The sequence below is a fragment of the Saimiri boliviensis genome, chromosome 1 (assembly GCF_048565385.1).
Source record: "Saimiri boliviensis isolate mSaiBol1 chromosome 1, mSaiBol1.pri, whole genome shotgun sequence".
In the NCBI taxonomy this organism is placed as follows: domain Eukaryota; kingdom Metazoa; phylum Chordata; class Mammalia; order Primates; family Cebidae; genus Saimiri; species Saimiri boliviensis.
The window spans coordinates 69,376,177-69,392,141 of NC_133449.1; the positions used below are offsets into that span (position 1 = coordinate 69,376,177).

Here is a 15,965-nt window from a genome sequence, read left to right on the forward strand (position 1 = left end):
ACTTCTATGAGTTAGGGCCATTTCCTCATCTGTCAAGTGGGAGTGATACTTGCCCCTGATTCAAAGGACTGTATGAGGACTGACTGACACAATTCCTGTAACATGCTCAGCTCAGCCCGATACCTGGCAGATTCTCCTTGCTGTTAGCATTAAAGTCAGACAAATTTGTGTCCAATAATCTTTCCCTCCATATTTTTTTCCTAATTATGAAATGGCTCCCTCAGCCCATCACATAGACCTGTTTCATACAGCCAGTGTCTCTCTGTCCTTGGTCCCCTGCCTCAATCCCATCAAAATCCATTCTCAGATAAGGCTCTCTGGTATTCCTTTCTTATGATTCTATGTGTTTTCCAATTTTTGAGATGCCTCTCCCAAGAATGACAATCCCATCATTGTGTGAGAGGTCCTTCCCTCCAGTGAACTGCAATTTCAGCCTCCAAAAGCAGATAAAAGAAGTGTTTCAGGCCAGGCGCAGTGGCTCACTCCTGTAATCCCAGCACTTTGGGAGTCCAAGGTGGTGGGATCACTTGAGGTCAGGAGTTTGAGACCAGCCTAGCCAACATGGTGGAACCCCGTCTCTACTAAAAATACAAAAATTAGTTGGGCATGGTGGCAGGCACCTGTAATCCCAGCTACTCCAGAGGCTGAGGTAAAAGGATCACTTGAAGAGTGATCATCTGGGAGGCGGAAGTTGCAGGGAGCAGAGATTGCACCACTGCACTGCAACCTGGGCAACAGAGTGAGACTTTGAGAGAGGAGAGAGAGAGAGAGAAAGAGAGAGAGAGAGAGAGAGAGAGAGAGAGAGAGAGAGAGAGAGGAGAGAGAGAGAAATGTTTCTCTTGCCTGGGCAACAGAGCAAGACTTTGAGAAAGAAAAAAGAAAGAAAAAGAGAGAGAGGGAAGGAGAGAAGGGAGGGAGGGAGATGTTTCTCTTGCTTGGGCAACAGAGAAAGAAAGAAAGAAAGAAAGAAAGAAAGAAAGAAAGAAAGAAAGAAAGAAAGAAAGAAAGAAAGAAAGAAAGAAAGAAAGAAAGAAAGAAAGAGAAAGAAAGAAAGAAAGAAAGAAAGAAAGAAAGAAAGAAGGGAAGAAGGGAAGAAGGGACGAAGGAAGGAAGGAAGGAAGGAAAGAGAGAGATAGAAATGTTTCTCTTCCTAGATGGAATGCTCATCCATTTGTTTCTCTGCACCTTTTGCTTCTGTCTAGCTCGAGTCTCACCTCGTTCCAAAAGCCTCCCCGCCTCTCTTGTCCTCACTGGCAGAGGCAGGAGGTGGCCCTCGATGTGACTAAACTCTGAGCACACAGGGTCTGCCCACCCATCTGGACATTCAACCAAGTATGGCTTCTTTATTTCTCTCCTCTACTTTCCTGGGGAGGGCAGCTGTTCTCATGAACAGGGGCCTAGTGTTTTTCCTTTTAGATTTCTAGGGATGCCCAATTAGGCAAGGTAAAGAAAGAGCATCTTTAAACACTTTTTTAGCAGTTCTTCCTTAAATTCTCCTGGCCTCTGTGCCTGTGCTATGAGTTCCCAGGGGCAGAATGAGCTAAACTTGGTATGCAAAAGAACCAGGAATGTCTCTGCTAAACTTCTTTAGTAAGGGGTCTCTAGAGAAGGCCAGACAGGGGTTGAACAGTCACCTCAAGGATTCTTGAAAAGGATCCTGCCCTTTCTAAGACTCTGATGCTCCCTGCATCCAGGAACTCTGGGGTAGAAAAGCCCTGGACTTTAGGAGTCTTGAGGTCTTACCCTGGCTCTCATAGTGACCAGATGTGTGACCGTTAACAAATATATTCCCCATTCTGGACTTCAGTTTCATCAGCTGTGAAATGAATGGTTTGAATTTGATATTCTCACTTCGACCCTAGGAAGGAGAATTGGACTCATTGTTTGTGGATATATTCCAAAATATATCATATTTTTCAAGAATAGAACTCATTTATAATTTTCTGGTCATCTCACAAATTCTTTGGCATTCTTTTTCATAAGAGGCATGGAACTTGTTTCACGCTTCGGGAATTGCTGGAGTGATCACTACATTGCCTTGTTTAGTGTCATTCCAATTATTTTTAAAATTGTAGTCAGTAGGCAGAATCTCCAAAAGCTTTACTGTAAATCTGCCCTTATGCTTTAGTTATGGAAACAGTTTGATCTTACAAAATCACATCTTTATCCTTCTGTAAAAAACAATGTGTGTATCTGTTTGCATACTGAAAGGATTTAGAGAACAGAATAGATACACATGGGCACAAGTGCCATTTTCTGGGGCTTACCATCAGTTTTTGGAGAAGCCATCAAGTGGGCAGCTAGTTGGATGAATCTCAACATGGCATGGTATTTCACAGGCTTGTCTCTTACTCACTTTGCAAGTATGGATATTAAGACTGTTCAGGTTTAGCCTTAGCTTATGCAATAGACATAAACAGGTCCTCAGATTTCAAGTCTTGGCACTCAGATACTAAAAAGTATTAATGGTTTTACCAGAACAGACTTCTAGGAAGAGGATCTATAAATCAGTTAAATCTCTTTAGGATGGAGAGGGGAAGTCTGCAGGCAGCAGCAGCATGAGTTAGCACTGATCTCACAAATCACATGATCATGGAAACTACTTAGTGTTCACTCAAAGAACCGTCTCACTACAACTAGGAAAAAAACAGGAAAGGAGATGGTATTCACAGGACATGGCACTCCATGATTTTCTACATATACAGGTATTTTCATTTCACCTGATAACACAACACTCTCATTCACTATAAAATTACAAGCAGACACTAATACTGGGAAGTATTACAGATAGTTGAGCAAAAAATTGATGCACTTTAGGCTGAAAAGCAGGGGGGGTTGGTTGTCAAATATAAAGAGCTCCTACTTAATACAATCAACTCTTGTTTTGCATTCTTAATAAAAGGGGTGAACATAATGACAATAAATTATATCATTGTTAACTTTTTAATCCAAATGCCAACTTTCCAGATTTAAGAACATAATATATGATTTTATATAAAAAAATTTTAGTGGCTTTCCAATGCCTGTTTGGTTTAGGCTAATATTTTAATTAATTTTATTCTCCAAGAGCATTCTGAGTAAATTGTAGGGTGAGTCTTTTGGGTGATAAATGGGAAGAAATAAGTAGGTTTTGAAATGTGTCTTTCAGGGAAATAAAGTTACCATACAAAGTAAATTTTGCTGCCAAAAATAAGGCATTGACTGTATTTGGAAGGGAACATGCCACACAGGGGCTACTTAAATAACCTTGTAAGTGTGCTGCTCTCAAATTAAATAAGAAAAAGACAAGTCCACACTATAGCTTTGCACACTCGTGAGAATAAAAACAGATTGAGAAACAACTATCCCATTGCCCATATTCATGCTGGCTGGGAACAGGCATGGGAAAATGATCAGTACTTCCAGGATCACAAAGATGCTCCGATTCTGGAGTTTCCAAAACCCTAAACTCACCTTCTGACCAAAGACCCTTTCCTTCATGCATCTACCAACAAATCTCATGGCCTTGTTTGTACAACCATGTTATTAGGCACATAATGCATACAGTGCTGTAAGAAGTACCAAGGAATAATTCACACAAAGGAAAATGAAAGTGGAGACAGCCAGGTTTCTGGATACACATATCAAAGAAAGAGGTTTTTCTTGTCCAGGCACACTATGCACAGTTCCTAGTCCATCCTTTTGGCAACTTGTGTGGTTGAAAGCATTTTCCACGAATCGTCTCATTGGCTTCTCACAGCCACTCTGTCGGAAGGAATCACAGGTGTTACTTTTGTCCCCTCAGAGAGGCTTTGCCCAGGGCTACACAGGTGACAGAGTCAAGGCAGGCTCTCAGATCTTCCAATTCCAAAATACCAAACTCCAAAACTCAAAACATGAAACAAAGGAGGCAGGTTAGAAAGTGGGATGAGTAATCCCAGCACTTTGGGAGGCCGAGGTGGGTGGATCACGAGGTCAAGAGATCGAGACCATCCAGGTCAACATGGTGAAACCCCGTCTCTACTAAAATACAAAAAACTAGCTGGGAATGGTGGCACGTGCCTGTAATCCCAGCTACTCAGGAGGCTGAGGCAGGAGAATTGCCTGAACCCAGGAGGCGGAGGTTGCGGTGAGCCGAGATCGCGCCATTGCACTCCAGCCTGGATAACAAGAGCGAAACTCCGTCTCAAAAAAAAAAAAAGAAAAGAAAAGAAAAGAAAAGAAAGTGGGATGAGTCTTCAATAAGCCTGTAGGGTCACTGAAGCTCACTGTTTGGTCTGACACTACCCATCTGTATGCCCCCTTCTTTCTTGGGTGCCCAGGTTTCCACAGTCTTCTGGAAGATACATCTGACCTGCCACTAGATCACATGACTTCATTCACACTGAGGACTAGAAATGTGTGGCTTATGCCTCCCAAGAGGACCCCTGTTTTAGAAGCAAAGCAAGTCTTAATCCAAAGGAACAATGACTAGGATGGGATTCAGGCACCAGTAACAAGGATATCTTGCCCTCTAATCATATGGATGAGGATTCCTCACCACACTCTCTGGTTAGGAGGGAACTCTTCATCACTTATATTTGAGAGCTGGTGAAAATGGAAAAATGAATGAAGGCCACATCCAGGAGATATTGTGGCCACTTTCGAAGATCCTATGCTTCACAAACATGGAGGCATGAGAGGGAAGGGAAAGACTTAAGGGGAACCTAATTGGTTCAAACTGAAATAACAGGTGGGAACAGTATCATCTGTATACCTGGAGAGCCTGACCCCTGTCCTGAGCTGCGTTGAGCCCCACATGCTTCCGGTTTTGCCTTCCTGTTTTGACTCTCCCCCAACTGCACCTCCCTCCCTCCCTACCAAAGGCAAAAGGTTCATGGAGCCAGGGGACATGACTACCCTGAATCCAGGCTAACCCCTCTGGACTTACTCCAGGTACCCAGAACCCCATAATTCCCTGTCCAAATGGCATCCAGGGTCTATGTGTCTTCTTCTCCAAGCCAGTCCTGCTGATGAAGAGCCTTACCACTTATGTGCAGAGCTCTGGGCCTGAGGGTGGCAATAGAGCAGTGAGGGAGGAAGCGTTTGCACAGATCTTAGGCATGAATACTGGGATGTCAATGCCTAAGGGTGTAAGGCTCCCTGCCATGAGAGATGAGAGGAGAAGGTCTTCAGAAGGAGCCTCGTGTCTTTTCTGTATTCTTGCTCCAGCCTTGCAAATGTTAGGCATGAACTCCAGCTGAAGAGTATTCCCAAAGGTGAGCTAGATCCGTGTCTTATGAGTAGCTGGATGGCCCAGAGACACCCTCACACTACGAACACATGTACTGCAATCCTAGATACCTACTCCAGTTCTTTTGTGGACACTCCCTTATTTCTATGTACACCACACATTTTCCTTGGTTTAATTTAAATTTCATTTTGCCAACTAAATGTCATCAACATACATAGGTTTTACCAGTACCTACTGGTGTACGAATCAGACATTCAACAAATGCCACTGGCGATAGTGTCTGGTCACATGCATTTTAGAAATTCTGAGCTCCGTGAACAGTGTTCATAGAGTGGTCCATTTACTCTGCCCTCGGCAGCAAACAAAAAGTTCCAGGTTGATGTGCATCCAAGCGCACCGGTCTGTGTCCCCAGGACCCTGCCTTGTGTTTAAACTTTGCCAAGTCCAGGGGGTTATTTCAGTCTGATGCAGTCCACCTCTTCGGTGGCAGGCATCCCGATTGTCTTGAGGTCCAGGTCTGCGCTGGACTTAGCGTTGTAAGAAGGCTTCCAGCGGAGCCGCAGGATCTTCTTGAAGTACTTGACTGTGTTGTTCTTGACGGTCACGAAGCACAGGGTGTTGATCATGCTGTTGCTCATGGCGATACACTCGACGATGTAGAAGGCGGTGAGGTAGTGCTTCTCCTTCACGAACACGGTGGGGAAGAAGTCGCGCACGACGGTGAAGCCATAGAAGGGCGCCCAGCACAGCACGTAGGCGGTGAGGATGCCCATGAGCACCAGGACCGTCTTCCTGCGGCAGCGCAGCCGCCTGCGGATCTGCTCGGTCTGGAACCCAGGGACCGCCTTGAACCAGAGCTCCCGGGAGATCCTGGCATAGCACAGGGTCATGGTGACCACGGGGCCCACGAACTCGACGCCGAAGATAAACAGGAAGTAGGACTTGTAGTAGAGCTGCTGGTCCACAGGCCAGATCTGGCCGCAGAAGATCTTTTCCTGGCTCTTGACAATGACGAGGACCGTCTCGGTGGTGAAGTAGGCGGAAGGAATGGCGATCAGGATGGACACCGTCCACACCAAGGCAATCAGGCCGGTGGCTGTCTGGCACTTCATCCGTGGTCTCAGCGGGTGGACAATAGCCAGATACCTAGGGCAAGAACACACGTGGAGGCAGCCACTGTGAGGAAGAAGCGCTGGATGATTTTTATTTTTATTTTTTGAAACAGGGTTTTGCTTTGTCCACCAGGCCGGAGTGCAGTGAGTGCAGTGGCATGATCATAGCTCACTGCAGCCTCAAACTCCTAGGCCCGAGCAATTCTTCCACCTCAGCCTCCCAAGTAGCTGGGACTAGAGGTACAATGCACAAGTGCTAATTTTTTTTTTTTTTTTTTTAATTTTTTGTAGAGGCAGAGTCTCTGTATGCTGCCCAGCCTAGTCTCAAACTCCTGGCTCAAGCAAATCTCCTGCCATTTCATTTTGCAACATTCTAAGGAGCAACCAAATGATATGCATGGAGAAACTTCCCAGTGGTATGTGGGCTTCTGCAAAAGACCGACTAGCAAACCCCAGCCTCTTCTCTAACTAGCTGTGCAACCTCAGGCAAGTTTGGAAACTGACCCTTAGTTTCCTTATCTGCAAAAGTTTTGTTGGCTGTTAAATGTGGTAATGTATGCACTATGCCTGGCACAGTTTTAAACCTAATATGTACTCAAAAATGATAACAATTATTATTAAATGTAATAATTCCTCCCATTGGTTTCTAGCCTGGCACTGTTCCCAGTTGCTTCCTGTTCTTGGGCTTTCATTCTAATTACCTTGCAGTTTAAAGCTAAAAGGGCAGGATAATGCAAAGAGTTGGGAGAATCTGCCCTTTACAATGGAAACAGTGGGCAAAGGTTTTTCTTCATTCCACATTCTAAAAATTGTTGCTTTGCATGCAAAGGAGGAGGAAAAGCATGTGGCCAAAAACCTCATCTTCCAGGTGGAAAAATGGAAGGCAGTGAGAGATGAGTGACTTTCTCAAGGTCACAGACCACAGGACCCTTCCTTGATAGAAAACATTTAACCCTACCTCACAGGGTTGATGTGAAAATCAATTGAGAATATACATGAATTTTTTTTTTTTAACCACAAAGCAGAAGAATGTAAAAGATACTGCTTTTGTTCTTTTTAAAAAAAAGTCAAAACCTACATTGCTGTTACCACAATGGTACAGGAACACAAAGAGAGAGCACTTTCTGGGGGGATGTGAGTCATTGTGCGGCATGATAGCTGATAGCCTCCTTCCCAGAGAGAATGCACACAACTCATGCAGAGAGCTCTGGTTTCCTGGAAGACATCCTGTGGCTGGCAGCGGGTGGAAGTTGTAAAAGGAGAGAGATGGGGGGTGAAGTGGGAGGGGATTGACTGGCCAACATTGGAAACAAACACGGTCTCACGTGTCCAGAGCTTATCCCAGGTAGAGCCCAGAGCAAGTGTGACAGGGGCCTGAAGGAAAGCCAAGCCAAACCAGCTCTGTTTCCTTTGAAACAAATCCCTATGAAGTCATCCTTCTTGAAATTTTGATTTGAAGAGAGGTTCATTCTTGTTTTTTATTTATTTATTTTTTTTTTCCTGATTGTATTTCTGCTATTTCTGTTCCTCCCTAACAGCCTGGGCAGTTAAGCCCTTTAGAGAGTTCACAGGAGTGAGCCTCCAGCTCTCTTCTAGCCCCCAGATGTTAAATGAAGTAGGGGCTGGGCACAGTGGCTCACGCCTGTAATCCCATCACGTTGGGAGGCTGAGGCAGGTGGATCACCTGAGGTCAGGAGTTCGAGACCAGCCTGGCCAACGTGGTGAAACCCTGTCTCTACTAAAAATGCAATAATGAGCTGGGCTTGGTGGCCGGTGCCTATAATCCCAGCTACTTGGGAGGCTGATGTAGGAGAATTGCTTAAACCAAGGAGATGGAGGTTGCAGTGAGCCGAGAATATGCTACTGCACTCCAGCCTGTGTGACAGAGCAAGACTCCATCTTAAAAATTAAAAAATGAAGTAGGCTGGGTTGTGCCCACTCTGGACACCTGGCCAACTGCCATCCCTGGTACTCTAGCCAATCTCTCCAATGCCAGAGGATAAAAAGGGAAATGTCTGCAAGGTGTTGGCAATGCCATTGTCAATGCAAGAGTGTGGGCCCTTTATAAAGACCATGGTGCTCCTGATGCAAGCAGAGCCTCCAATTCCCCCTGACTCACAGTGAAAACTGAGAGTTTAGACCTTCTGCTCTCATTGGCGCCATTGCTCCCTGTCCACCCCACTACGTTCTGCTGATTACTCTGACAAAGAAATTTCCTATATTCATATTCATTCACTATTCTTTTTCCTGATAGTAGCTAAGCCTTTATGATGTTTCAAACTCAGAGTGTGTTTTCAATAAACATATGGGAAAGAGCACCAACCTAGGACTCAGAAGACCACAAATCCAATCCCAGCTTTGCCAGAAAGTTGCTCTATGAATCTCAGTCATTTTTCTTATCCCTGTAGGTTCGTTTCCCTCATCTGTAAAATGTGAATATCACCTAGATACTATGAGGCTCCAATGAGACACTGCACATAAGAAACAGTAAACTATTAATATACAAAGAACTGTTAGCATCTTAAAACGTATTTTTTCCCAGACCTATTCTGTATATACAGGTATTTTTCTTTACCTGTTATTGGCAAATACTTGATTTGCAAGTCTTCTCCTACTTTCTGTTTTATAGGATAAACTCTACATGTCAAATCTAATCTTCAGAGTAATCTGTAACTAACTGTCAGATAGTTATTTCATTCTGACATCACCCCAACTCCATTCCCAGAATTAGTGCTGTGTGCTATGTAAGAGGTCTTCCTGATACATTTACCAATAGGCAAATTACAGAAAACTATTTCAAGGACTTCTGTTAACTTTGTCAATGTTAGGACCAGAACTTCAGAACTCTAGTATTCGTAATGTTTGCTTAATACTTGTAAAGAAGTTCGCAATTTACAGAGCACTTTCAAATCCACTTTTTCACTAGGTAATTCCAACCCTATTAAATAGGTAAGACAGTGATGATGTCCACTTTACAGATGAGAAAACCGAGGCTTGGAGAAGTTAAATAACCTGCCAAAAAGCCACACAGCTAGATATCAACAGAGTGATGACTTGCTGCAAATCCAGTGGCATCTCTGAATGCCATTTCCCCGCTCTTTTCTCAGCCAAGAGCAGATGATGCCCCTTCCTCTTGCCTTCCTTGCATCCCAGCAGCCCTCCTCCTCTTTCCTCTTCATCACAGTTGGCTTCTACCTATTGGTGTTGCAAGAAGGAGTATGACATCTGGCAGCTGCTTTTCTCTGCTTATGAATATGCCCTTGGCTTGCCCTGTGTGTCTGCCACTACAGTGGCTTAGGTCCAGATTCATGCAGAGCTAACTGTTCTCAGCGATCAAGGAATGAAGGCTGCTAGACAAAAAGATGGTCCAGGCAATAACTTTGATAATAGTGGGCTGGAAAAGGCATATGTGGGCTCTGCCTGTGTTCTCAGGACCCAGCCCCAGATCAAATCATGGCAACAGTGGTCCCAGCTGCTATTAGGCTAGTCATGGGATGGGCCGAGATAACACGGCCCGATCCTCAGGCCAGTGGCCCTGACTAATGAGCTCACCGGGAGGTATCTGTGCTTCCTAAAGCTGGGCGAGATTACTCAGGCCTTAGCCTCATCAAGACAGAAAAAGAGAGCTTCTTCACAGGTACATACACTGGCCAGTTTCCTCAGGATTCCAGGTAAAAGGGAAGTTCCCTGGAGCCCCCACATGCTGCAGGATCTTAGTGTCTCCACATAAAAGAGGAAACCCAGACCTCTGGCTGGGGCAGAGCTCTCTCATGATCCTTTTTTTTTTTTTTTTTTTTTTTAAGACAGGGGCTGGCTGGAGTGCAGTGGGTGATAACAGCTCACTGCAGCTTCTATCTTCTAGGTTCAAGGATTCCTCCCATCTCAGACTCCCAAATAGTGAGAACTACAGGTACATGCCAACATGCCTGGTAATTTTTTTTTTTTTTTTGTAGAGACAGGCTCTCCCTATGTTGCTGAGGGTGATCTTGAACTCATGAGCTTAAATGATTTTCCCACCCAAGCCTCCCAAAGTGCTAGGATTACAAGTGTGAGTCACTGCACCTGGTCTCATGATCTTCTTTAGTTTCCTCCTGCCCTCAGGTTTCACTCCCTCTGCCTGGCTGCTGAGACCTTCTGGAATAGATCCTATTCTTTCTGATCTCTACTCTCCTTGTGTTTCTTATCCATGCCCGACATCCCTCTCTAAGGTACCTCACTCTCGCCTCAGGTATTCCCACCTCTAGACTTTTCCAAACACTGTTCTACTCACTCTCTTGGGAAAACTTCCTGCTCCTTTGCTGATCTTCCTTTGTTGAAGGCCAGTTAGAAGTTTACCTCCTCCATGAAGCCTCCTCTGACTACTCCAGTACCTAATGATCTCACCCTTCTCTAAATTTACTTATTCTTTAACTGTTTTGTAAGTGTTAGTTCTCCCTGGTCCCACCCTACCCCCAACTCTAGATGGTCAGCCCTGCAAGAGCTGTGATTGTGTCTTATTTCTTTTACAACCTTTTATTGTCTGTGAATTCTGAGCACCTAATAGGATTTTCATGCCACTTCACCCTCATCATATGCCTGAAACTGGATGAATAGACATGTAAAAAAAAGCTGGCTGGACACTGGCTCACACCTGTAATCCCAACACTTTTGGAGGTTGGGGCACAAGAATTACTTGAAACCAGTTCAAGACTAGCCTGGCAACATGGCAAGAACCCATCTCTAAATATATATATATACACACACACATATATATATTAATATAAAAGGCCATGGTGAAGATTGCAACCTTTTTTGGGAAAACAGGACATAAATGTGTTTATCCATGAGACTGGGAAGCAGTCTGGGGCTAGATAGTAAGAGTGTGGAAGAACAGGTGAAAGGGTTTGAGCCATACTTTGTAGACAATGGAGTCAGTAGAGGTCTTTTAAGCAAGAGAGGGGAGACACACACAAGACAGATTAATTTGGCTGCAGCCTTGCTTACTTCCCTCAGGCCACATGGGGCCTTCTCTCTGTTCCTCTGTTCCTAGAACTCAACTGGTTTGTTCCTGCCTCCAAGCCTCTGCACTTAGAATCCCCCTTGTCTGGGATGCTTGATCCCTGTCTTCCCAAGGCAGGTTCTTTCCCCTGCATCATTCAGAAGTCAGACCAAAGGCCTCTCCTCAGAAATACTTCTCTTGGCTACTCACCTAAAGTAGGTCCCACCTTCAGTCACTGGGGCCATTTTATGTGTGTGCTTGTTTTTATTCAGAATATTTCTTGCTTCTGAAATTACCTTCCTTTTTTGTTTGCCTGACTGTGTCCTCTCTCTATCCTTTGGGTATAAGCTCCAGGAAAGCAAGAAGGTTTTTTTTTTTTTTTTTTTTTTTTTGTCTTTTTCACAGTCGTGTCTCCAGTGCTTGCAATAACATCTGCCATATCACAGTTACTCTATAAAAATGCATGGTTTAAATGAATGAACGAATGAATGAAAGCTTAGGATGGATTGTCAGGAGAGTAGGGTTGACAAATGGACAGATCCAAGAAACACTGAAGGCAGAAAGACCAAGAGGAGACTAGATACCAGCCCTGAGTGAACAAATGGGTATTGCCAAGATCTGGAAGTTGAATGAATGCTGGTGAAGAAGGGAGAGCAGCTGGAACAAAGGAGATCTTCTTCTAGTTTAGATGCCTGGGAGAACAATGGAAACAATAATAGAAACAGAAATACAAGCTGATAGATGATAAATATTTCTGTTCTGCCATTTTGTAGAAATCTTGAATTTTTTTGAATCACATCCTAAAAACAATAATTTCAATGAAAACAAAGAAGTTAGTGTTTCAGAAATATTCATTAATTTATCTGCTTTTTTTTGGTAGACATTCCTATAAGGGTTAATTTAAGAAATATCATATCCACTGTTTATTTAGTGCTTACTGTTTTAAATATTGTTCTAGGCGATTAAATATATTATTTCATTTAATCCTCAAAGCAACCTAATACAATAGGCTTTCTTTTTATTCTCATTTCATAAGTGAGAAAACTGAGGCAGAGAGAGGTCAAATAACTAACACAAGATCCAACGCAAAATATAGCTGGAATTTAAACCCAGGCAGAATAACTTCTAACATTGCTGCAGAAATTTCATTAAACAAACATAAAGGCATTTTTACAACTAAGTGTATGTGTTATAAACCAAGATAAAAATTAGTTGCTCCCAACTGATCAAATCCTGAACAACACATGAAACCAGAGAAAAATTAATGATTCCTAGACCACAATTAGATGGTAACAATGCACACAAATAAAAATAATTGAAGCAAAGATCACAAACATCACTAAAAGAACTCCATGTATTGGAGCAGCCGTTCATCCACCAAGACCATTGAGTAGCCCTATGAAAGCACACGGTGCTTTCCTCGAGGTCTGGGTACAAGCTTCCAATCATAACCCCACTCAACCATAGCAGCCCCCATGGTGCAAAGCACCGTGTTTTTTAATTCAACTTTCTTATTACATCTAATTTGCTTTGTGTAAACTCACACTGCAAGAGAAATGCTTGCAATATTTCAGACAAGCTGTTTGGTATGAAACAAGGATATGATCTTGAAAAAGTTCAGTAGATGGAGACTGACTGATTGATATAGATATCACTCTTAAATGTTCCAAATAACTCAATGCTTCTGAGTGTATCCTGGCTTCCTTTCCCCTTGAAGCTACTCCCTCCTACCGTTGTTACTTTTCTCAGGTGGTAGAATGCATCTAAGCTGGGGAGTAGGGTCCTACTCCACAGGAGGCACCCTACCCCACTTGTAGTAGCTGAGCACATGTAGTTTCTTGCTAGTATGAAACTTTAGGAAATGATTCTGTATGCTTTGTCTTGTTCATGGGCTAAGAGAGAAGGTGGCAGCTTCTATTTTCAGAAACGTTCAGAGACAAATTCCCTGGAGCTCTTTTTTGGCAGCTCTGAAGGGAACCTAAGAGTTAGATACTCTACTTGACTGCTCCCCTCCTGCTCCTTCTGTGGGTTCACCCAGGGTCCTTGCCCAGGTAAATTAAAAGCTGCGGGGCTCTGTGACTCAGTGGAGGGAATCTGGCCAAGGAGAAGTAGCGCTCTGCAAGGATGACACCTTTTCCATGCGGGACAGACCAAGGGCTATGTAAGTTCCTAATTCCCTGATGTCCTTCCCTGGAGAAGGGAGGCAGAGGCCCCACCTCTCAGCGGTTTTACAGACAGAGACTCCTTCGTAATCCCCTTTTCTCAGGTCATCCTTTCCAGTCATCCTAGCCCTGGTCACCCTGCCTATGGTCTCAGAAAACAAGCTCTCTCAGCTGTGCTCCTCCCCCGAACACTGTCCTGACTGTGAGGGCCAGGTCAATCCCCCTCAGATCCCTGAGGCCAGAGAACAGGGAGAGCAGGTATGCCTCAGGCTCTCTGGGTTAAGAGAGAGAGTCAGGCTGTTCAAATCCAAGTACACAGAGGCCTGATTTGACCCTCAGGGTAACTCTCTCTAGACTGTAACCAGGTACTTTGTAATGACAGGCCAACTGTGGGCAGAGGAGCTAGGAAAGTTTATCCCTGGGGGAACAAAGACCAGCCTGACCCTCTAGCAGGGGGTTATACTAAAGGAAGAGTTTATACTAAAGGAAGAGACTACATTGAAGAAAGATATGCAGAGGCTGCTCGTCCTGATTTTATTTGTGGTCACCAGAAACAGGTCTTCTGCACTATCTGTGCAAATGGACTAAAAGGTGCAAAGTGATTAATGCAAAAACAAAAAGTAAATAAACATATGTTCTCCTTTTTTTTTTTTCAAAACAAATCCCTCAATCTTTTCATTTTTGTTTGCTTTTTAGAGACAAGGTCTCCCTCTGTCCCCGAGGCTAGAATGCAATGGCATGATCATAGCTCACTGCAGCCTTGAACTCCTGGGCTCAAGTGATTCTTCTGCCTCAGCCTCCAACTGGCTAGGACTACAGACACACACCACCACATCCAGCTGATTTTTTTTCTAAAGATGAGGTCTGGATATGTTCCCCATGCTGGTCTTGAACTCCTAGCCTTAAATGTTCCTCCGGCCTCAGCTTCCCAAAGTGCTGGGATTATAGGCTTGAACTGCCTACCACAGCCAGCCACAAATCCTTGAATCTTATTTTTAAACAGCTGGTGCCAGAAGATCATATTTTTGTAGAGAAAGTCTTGATGAGATAGAAACCTCCTTCAAGATTTCCAAGTTGACTCCAGCGGTAACTGCCTGGAGCTTAAACTGTCCCTCAATATCTCCTCTTACCCGTCTACTCTAGACCTTGGAAGGTGTAACATCTAGGAAAACATCCATAGCAGGGAACATCAAAAACTTCCGATCACCCAACTCTAGAGGGCTCTGCTGCCTTCTGTCTGAACAAAGCTGGAAAAAGAGAACTCTTCTGTCAGTCAATGGTCAAGCTTTTGAATCCCCCATGCATCCATCTCTAGGAGGACTACAGACACGTCTCATCAGTCTACAACTACAGCACAGGAGGAGGCAGTTCCAAGGCCTCTTCTTCCCTGACTGCCTTTGTTGCCCTCACTGCGGCTGCACTCACCTGTCAATGGCAATGGCCAGCAGGGCATTGGTGGAGACGTAGAGAGAGACAGTGCGCAGGTAGTTGACAGAGGTGCACAGGATGTGGCCGTGCTCCCAGGAGAGCTGGCGCACCACGTAGTAGTCCATCTCAAAGGGGCAGCAGACAATAGCCACCAGGAAGTCAGAGATGGCCAGGTTGGCGATGAGCAGGTTGGTGAGATTGCGCAGCTTCTTGTAGCGGACCAGGGCAGCAATAAAGATGAAGTTGCCAATGCCGCAGACCAGCATGATGCCCAGCAGGGCCATGCCAATGACAATCTTAGCAGCAAAGAATGTCCGGGAATTGGTCACATCCTCATCTTCATCTAAAGGCATATCATAGTCGCCATAGCTGAAGTTGAAAGGAAAGGAAGCGGCGTGGGCTCCATGGGGGTTGAGTGCAGAAAGGAAACTGCTGGAGGTGTTGGTGACATTGTCATCCATGAACCCCATGGTGGTCTCCATCTGGCCAGGCAGTGCTGTGAGCAACAGTGCTCAGAATTCCTTGGGGCAATGTCTGCAAGGCTGATGTCACCCCTCTCTGCTATCACTCAGCTCTCCCTTAATGAGTCAGAATGTCTCTGCCAGCATCTTTGGGGTCTGGTATCTGAGTTCCATTCTAAACCTTTGAAAGGCATACAAACAGTTGGCTGCATGTTGGAGTGAAGCTGGCCAAATTTAAAACCATCCTGTAACCTAAGCAGACCTATTAGCCACCTGCCCAGAGAGAATATAGGGTAGTGGAATGGAAATAAAGGAACTAATGAGAAAATGAACGAAAACCACACACTCAGTTAGGGAAGGGTGGATTCCTATAGAGACAATCAAGCACTGGCTTGGCTTATTTCTCTTCCACTGAAGATTCAGAAATGTTTTACCTTTTCTCAAAGACAAAAGTTGGGAGTGTGGGGAGGCTGAAGAGAAAGAAATTACTTTAAATGCTATTGAAGAGGGAGGGCTTTCAGACAAGCCTGTCTGCTCTCCTTGCTCTTCTGGCAAAACAAGGCTCTAAAATCACAGAGCCATAGAGCAGCCACCTTCCTCTCCCTTCGCTGG

At 44.5% G+C, this 15,965-nt stretch overlaps 1 protein-coding gene across 1 annotated transcript; it reads right to left on the reverse strand.

Moving 5' to 3' along the window:
- Window positions 1-2,665: 2,665 nt before the first annotated feature.
- PROKR1 (prokineticin receptor 1) lies at window positions 2,666-15,547 on the reverse strand. The gene is made up of 2 exons (XM_003922671.4): window positions 14,890-15,547; window positions 2,666-6,358 (listed from the first exon to the last, which is right to left on the reverse strand). The coding sequence occupies exons 1-2, from the start codon at window positions 15,372-15,374 to the stop codon at window positions 5,665-5,667; spliced, it is 1,179 nt and encodes a 392-aa protein (XP_003922720.2). The 5' UTR covers window positions 15,375-15,547; the 3' UTR covers window positions 2,666-5,664.
- Between the last annotated feature and the right edge of the window lie 418 nt (window positions 15,548-15,965).